Source organism: Brassica rapa, chromosome A04, assembly GCF_000309985.2.
Source record: "Brassica rapa cultivar Chiifu-401-42 chromosome A04, CAAS_Brap_v3.01, whole genome shotgun sequence".
In the NCBI taxonomy this organism is placed as follows: domain Eukaryota; kingdom Viridiplantae; phylum Streptophyta; class Magnoliopsida; order Brassicales; family Brassicaceae; genus Brassica; species Brassica rapa.
The window spans coordinates 16,055,326-16,063,044 of record NC_024798.2 but is presented as its reverse complement, the minus strand read 5'-3'; the positions used below and the strand labels follow the sequence as shown (position 1 = coordinate 16,063,044).

General features: G+C 27.3%; 1 protein-coding gene across 1 annotated transcript; it reads right to left on the bottom strand.

Moving 5' to 3' along the window:
- Nucleotides 1-1,322: 1,322 nt before the first annotated feature.
- LOC103865014 (LOB domain-containing protein 12) lies at nt 1,323-7,264 on the bottom strand. Its single transcript, XM_009142793.2, has 2 exons — nt 2,510-7,264; nt 1,323-2,263 (listed from the first exon to the last, which is right to left on the bottom strand). The coding sequence occupies exons 1-2, from the start codon at nt 2,672-2,674 to the stop codon at nt 1,856-1,858; spliced, it is 573 nt and encodes a 190-aa protein (XP_009141041.1). The 5' UTR covers nt 2,675-7,264; the 3' UTR covers nt 1,323-1,855.
- Between the last annotated feature and the right edge of the window lie 455 nt (nt 7,265-7,719).

Below are 7,719 nucleotides of genomic sequence, written 5' to 3'. Positions count from 1 at the left end.
GAAATTTGAAAATCTTCCGAATCAATAACAATTAGTTAGTAATATTTAAAAAAACCCTTAAACTATTATAGCAGTAGAATCTCAAAAAAAAAATTAAAGTTCTCAAATATTTATTTGCCAATAACCATCCTTAAATCTTTGCTCATTCAAAAAAATAATATTATTCACATAAGTTGGAAACAAGTTTTGTTTTTTTGACTAGAGACCCAAGTTTTAATTATACCACTAAAATATTTTAATATTTAATTGTTCAGAAATAACAAGTTAATGTTCTTAAAACAATAACCATCCTTAAATCTTTGCTCATTCAAAAAAATAATATTCTTTATATAAATTGGAAACAAGTTTTGATTTTTGACTAGAGACCCAAGTTTAAATTATACCATTAAAATATTTTAATATTTAATTGTTCAGAAATATATATATTTATATATTCAAGAGTAGACAATGCATAGATGATACTAAATTGATCGTAAGAATTCTTTTTGGAAACACAATATAACAAGGACTATATTAAAAAAAGTTACTTCCAGCCCGCACAAGAAGAGTTACTTTTCATTAACAATTCAGTCTTTAATTTAATTATTGTAATATCCATCACTCCAACTGAATTGTTTAAAAACTGAATTGTAATCAAAAGTAGTTGGCTAATTTCATCGTTTTTAAACAATTCAGTCTTTAATTTAATTTAATTTAATTATTGTAATAATTAAATTAAAGACTGAATTGTTTAAAAACGATGAAATTAGCCAACTACTTTTGATGGATAAGTTTTATATCTATCATCGAAGACACCATGGTGTGTGGAATTTAAAGTATTGATCTAAGTAGGAAAAAAAATATGTATACAAGATGCAATTTCACAAAATAAAAATTGTGACAAAAACATGATAGATTCATAGATTATTGTTAGAAAAAAGATTCTTTCCCCTGTTGACAGGCAATATTTTGATTTTTTTTTGTCTACTGATCACATGAACACTAGCAATGGAGATAACATAATCAAATTCAACACCACCTCCTCTTTTCTAACTGAATTTTATGAATTAAAAATTATTTGCTAAACAAAAGCAACAGTACATGCGACTTTACGTTATAACGTGTTGCTTATGATTAATCAAATCAAGTCGGTCGAATAAATATATAGTAACTTAATGTTCAAAATAATATTAATAATCTATATAGTATGTCAAACGAATTATAAAGGTTGAATCATGTAGATTTGTTTTTGAATAAAATGTCGATTTCAACTTGATTTTTCTTCGATTTCGACTTCACTTTGTGGCAAGTAGAAACAAAATCTACTGCTTTCTAGGATATTCTATATATGTATATATAAATATATTCCAGGTAAAGCAAACTTGCTTTTGTTTTCTAAGCAATGTAATTTTAAAATACTGATCATCTCTCTTCTTTAAACTTATCCATTGAACCGGGTAAATTTTCTCTTAATCTGAACTCGAAACCGTTTTGAGTCGGTTCTTTGGGAATGAAAGCGTGTGTGGATAGAGCAGTTTCTTGAAGACTTCAGCCAAAAAAGAAATTCTTAGACTTGAAAGAAAATTAAACAGGGTTTGGAATTAGATCTAATTTCACTGTTCAAACGATGTAAAAAGAAAAATACAGTGAGAAACCAAATTAAGAGGGAAATAAAAACAGATCTCTAATTCTAAAGCTTCTAACCACAACTCATCACCACCACATGCATGCATTAAAGCTTTTGACTTATATTACTTTGCTTACACGAAACTTGTTCCCATCTTTCTCTTTTTAAACATAGCCAAGAAGCAAACTTGTCGAGTCTTCATTGTGTTTTTCCAAACAACGATGATTAATTTTATAACAATGGCTTAAGTCAAGTCCATAGAGATTCTTGCTTAAGAGGGTCTTGCATTTGCATCTGCATCTGCATTATACTACTTGGAGAAGCAAAGTTAGAGTTAAACTGCCCAGAAGACATGGCATAACCCAAGTTGTTATTGTCGTTGTTGCAGTTATTGATATTATTGTTGTTTAGCAAGAGAGCTTTTTCGTCTTGGTCTAGTTCAAGTACTTGATGATGAGATTGTAAAGGTTGCTCGTGTTGCATCTGGATACAGAGAATCTCGGCTTGAGCCACTGCTAGTTGCATTTGAAGCTGTGAGACTTGGTTTTGTAAGTAGGAGATTGCTCCTACGCAGCCATATACCGGATCTCTAACTCGTGCGTTTGCTTCAAAAACCAGACTATTCACCGCGTCAGCTCTTTGATTAACTGGTAGTTCCTGTGACAATTTATACCAACAATGTCACCATTTTTGTATATATAAGGAAGTTGTTATTATTAATATGTTCATATAGTTTTCCAAGCATATTTAGCCAACCAATTCATAATAATATCAAAGTGAATAAGGGTTGTTAGATATGTATATCATGGACGCACATGTTTTTTTTTTTGAAAATGGGTGTAAAAAGTTCGATACTTGACCAAACACATACTAAATATAATGTAGCTATGGGGAAAATGAAACCTGCAACATTTTGCTGACGTTGCTTGCGCCGAAGACCTTATGAACAATGGCGAATTTGTGAGGATCGTCAGGAGGGAAATAAGGTGCAAAGATACAATCTTTTGCACAGCGTCGTCGAAGAAGCTTACACGAAGCACATGGTGATGATGATCCTGGACCGCCCATCTCTGCTTTGATCACGACCACACCTGTCTTATTAATTTGAATTGTTACCTAAGTATAGAGTTTTCTTAAGTTTGAGAATATAGAAGGAAGAAAGAAAAGCTTAGTGTTAAAGGGAGAGAGTTAGAGAGTTCTGTATTTATAATAGGTTTTTGAAGGCTTTGGAGAGAGCGAGGTTGGTGTTCACATGTGTTCATTTAATTCTAACTTTAATCAAGAAAACAACCAGCCTTGGGTTTTTTCTGACGACATTTTTTGTAACCATTCTCACGACCAAGTTTATTGAATCCCTTTAGCCATATTCCTTCCAATATTCTTCCGTATTTGTGTTACAATTTACATTAATAATTTTTCGGTTATCTTTTTTTTTTTGGTCAAACAAGAAATTTTTCGGTTATCTTTAACAATTACATTAACTTTATAATTTAATTTTATGAATTCTAAGATTTGAATATCCGATTCATTAATTTATCTAATTCTATTAAATATTTTTACTATGCTTCACAGATTTTTACAAAAAGTTTGGTCAACAATTGAGAGAAAAATCATTTGAGAGTAAATATTTCATATCAATCTTAATTTATCTTGTAACTCTTATAAATTTGAAGATATAACTGGGGTTTACTACCATCATGGACCTCATGGTAACAAAATGGTTAACCCGTTTTTTGTTAAGTAGCAAAGACCGGATCAGAGCATAATCCAGTAAAATATTGATCTTGGCTCCCAAAAAATATTGGCCATTATATACATAAACTTCTAAATTATAAAAGATAATTTTTAAAAAAATTATTTTTAGTAAATTCTTATATCTTCAAAATCTCAGATCTGGCTACATTACATTGCTTAGTAGAGATGCAATATCACATTTAAATCTAACAAATTATACTGATTTATGAAGACTTCGAATATACTTTGTATTTTATCATGTTCATAACATGCGTAAATAAGTCCATATTTTGGACTATACAGAATACATGCACATTACAGGTAAATAATCAAACGTCTCAAAATAGACGTCTGCAAAGACGTTATTGACTCTGATAATGGTGAGCAATGTGGTAAATTAGAAAAATGCAGTGAGCACCGCACATGCGCGTGATAGGTTGGCGTCCGATGCTGTTTGAGAAGTTTCCCCACGTTGTCCTTTGACTCTTCCCTTCACACGACAGTCGTATATTACGAATCTCTTATATTTCTTTATTCCTTATAGTATTTATAAAATAAGTTGTCAAAAATATTAACCAGTTTCTCGGTGTCTCAATTTTCTCTCTTTCAAAGATTACAAAATCGAGGACGTGAGATGGGTGGTTTACAAGGAAAGATATTTACTACCCTTTATGTCTCTTTACTATATCGTGATTAAGGGCTTTTGAACAGATACTATTCAATCAAACTGTATATATATATCTGTTTGATAAAGAGTATATACTACTTCCATATCTTTTATAAATAAAAAAATTGGTAATACCATAGATCATATACTATCACAGTCCAAACAGGTATACGATTTAAAATGAAAGAAATATTCAATGTTTATCGTTTGGAAAATCAAACTGTATATATATATATATATATATATATATATATATATATATATATATATATATCTGTTTCATAAAGATTATATACTACTTCCATATCTTTTATAAATAAAAAATTGTTAATATACCATAGATCATATACTATCATAGTCCAAACAGGTACACGATTTAAAATGAAAGAAATATTCAATGTTTATCGTTTGGAAAACGAGTTAGAAATCTTACATCAAAAGTGAAAAGAACCAACCATATATAAGCAACATGACTTTACATATTTTTAGTAGGTGTTTCAAATATATATACAATTTTTAAAACCATTATTTCTTTGTGTAGTATAAAAGAAAATCCACCTTCTATACACCCACAACAATTAAAATATATATATGGTTTGGAGAAAATCCTATGGCGGCCTATGTTTGATTTTTTCTATCACATACGGAAAAATGAAACAAAAAAAAGTTTATTAGGTTATTAATTATATAAATAAAATAAAAGTAATAGTTAAGAGAGAGTGTGTGTGTGTGTGCGCGTGTAATGTTAGGATAATACACTATGGAAGTGAGAATGACGTGAAACCCTAATTAGGACCGAGACTCCTTTAGAAATGACCTCCAACGTGAATGTTTGTTGGCTTGAAAGACATTCACATCAAAACTTCAACCAATCTCTCCTTCACACAAAACTTCCTCTTTCTATTATTAATTTATACATACTCACACTATTTTAAACTTTGTAAAGTGATTATGAGAATAATAATGTTGGAGAGGCTCGTGTTTTTATGGGAAGACACTGATTAAATTATAAACTTGGGATAATTATCATTATTTCTCCCCTGATTTTAAAATGAAAATATATAATAATCGGGATAGAATCTCTGCAAAGCATCTTAGGTCAGCGACTTCAATGCCTGAAAGCAACACTTGTTTGGCGATAAACCTTGTCTTATTTAACTAAAACCAAAGTGAGACAAGTCTTATGGTAAACAATTGTTATATATTTTTCCCTTTTAAGAAATATACATGTTTTATAAAATAAAAATAAAAAGATCTATTGTTATATTTTTCTACATTTTTAATAGTAATGGCATATTGTTAATTTAAAAACATTATATAACAACTGAAATTTTTAATTTAATATTGTAATAAGTAGATACTCACAAAAAATCATATATTTATAACTAAAATTCAATATGTTTAATACATATAAAAACTCCAAAATGGATTTTTTTTTTAAATAGAGTTTGTTTTTAGAAAAATAGAAAAAAAATTATCTACTAAAAAGTTTTTCAGAAAGGAAACAAAATACAAATAGTCTGAGAGCTTGTGGTCAAGTGGTAAAGGGAAGAGTTTAAGATATCAACACAATTTCTGGTTTGATCCATCTGTTATACGAAATTAAATCACATGTTATCGGGATACCTTACATGGATATGTACCATTGCTTTCGATCCGTTTGAATATCTAAAGAGACGGTTTAGCCATGAACTGCACATCTCGTTGGAGATTAATATGGACTCTTCCATAAGTCTAAGATACAAAACAAAAACAAAATACGAATATACTGTAACAGACTAATGTTTATTTCCTGGCACCACACAATGAAACTAATTAAATAATGTTTATGTAGGCATTAACGAATGAGTGTGGTTTCACACATTTCTAGTAAAACAAAAGTTTTGTTGCACGATAGTAGTCAAAAAGTGGTCTTGCTTTTACCACTGGCTTGAAAACAAGACTGAATTTTTGCACATAAATTTTTGCTTATCGATTTACTAAAGCTAGATGAAAATATCATAGACTAATTTAGCAAACATAAATAGTTTAGTTTTTATACGAAATAATTCCAGGATTATAAATACGTATGAAAATAGTGAAATACTATTATTTGGTAAGCTTTGGATAACGTTTGACAAATACCATAAAAACATTTAGTGATATCATTTGATTAACACTTGAAATACTTTAATTAACTTTATTCACAATATGATTCACACAAGATCATTCGATTTATGAATAAATAGTTGGAAAGATATATTATATTAATGGTCATAAATTAATAATAATTACCAGCTACATGAACATCATATATATAAAGAAAAGTAATGTATTAAAAACTACATAAATTATATGAATCACGTAATAACACATTATATCTTATGTTTCTAGCTCAAAATTTTGATAGTCAAAAAAATATTGTCAGATTGGAAATTCTGTCATTTTTCAGAGGTTGATTGTTTGTAGTTTTAAGACTAGTTTTTGATTTTTGTTTTCTCAAAAACTATTTTCCTCCAATCAAGTTTTACCTTTTAATTTTTGTTTTTGTAAAAACCATTTCATTTGTCAATCAAGATTTCTAACAAATAGATTCCCTAAAAAAAAAATTTTTTTGATGAAATTTGAAATTTATTGATACTGTAAAAAGAATGAACATTTACAAAATTCTAAAGTGCCCTTTTATAAGATTTACAAGGCAAATTTTGCAAATAGAAGTTCTATCTAGGTGTTGTCCGAAACAACAAACCATCTCTGCATTAAGCCGGCATACTTGTGATCAGCCCTGTACCGGAGTGACGTTATTATGTTTCGTATCGCCTTGTCAATGATACGAACCAACTGATCCACACTGATACATATGATAGATGATTCCCTAAAATTTAGAGAAACTAGTTTTTAAAAAGTTTAACCAATTTATGAAGAAAAACCAAAAACTAACTTTTGTTAGCTTTTATGAAAAAACGAATTTTGACTCTTTTTTTTGAAGAAACTACTATATTTTAATTAAATAATAATTAATAATTAATTAATAATATTTGTAGAAATATAAAATTATCATACAATTTTTTGTACTTTAGATATCATTTAAATAATAATGTGAAATAATTTATTTGTGTTTCTTATCTCTAAAATAAAATTATATATTTTATAAATAATATTAATTAATTTTAATATTTATTAATTTCTAAAAATAAAATAATTCAATATATTTAATAATTATTAGTCACATTAAAAATTACTAAAAATTAGAAAACAACATAATATGTTTTATTCATACAAAATATTGTATTAGTCTTGAAAAATAAAAATAACCGTTCATCTTTAAGAAAATCTAAATAATTTAAAATTTTATAATTAGTTTCAAAATTTTGAGTATTTTTATTTGTATAATTTATAGTAATTATATAATAAAAATTTCGCTATTCAAGTTTTAAAAACTATAAAATAATTTATATAAGAAAAATTTCTAAGTAGTTTCAAAATTTTAAATATTTTATTTTTGTGTAATTTTATATATATATTCTATAATATAATTTTTAATATAATATTTAAAATATGTTATTGTATTTTATTTTAATAATTAATCACAATATTTTGATAAATTATTTGTAAATCTAAATATTTATTGTTATTTTGTTGTATTATTTTAAAGTAATGTACTGTATTAATTAATTTTAAAAAAATAAAAAAATACAGCAAAACCAAAAACTAAAATCAAAATCTAGAAGTC

Bases quoted from the DNA above. Each gene is read 5' to 3' on its own strand.
- LOC103865014 (XM_009142793.2), bottom strand. From the start codon at position 2,674: ATGGGCGGTCCAGGATCATCATCACCATGTGCTTCGTGTAAGCTTCTT. The intron at 2,264-2,509 runs GTTTCATTTTCC...AAATTGTCACAG, and splicing joins ACGTCAGCAAAATGTTGCAG to GAACTACCAGTTAATCAAAG.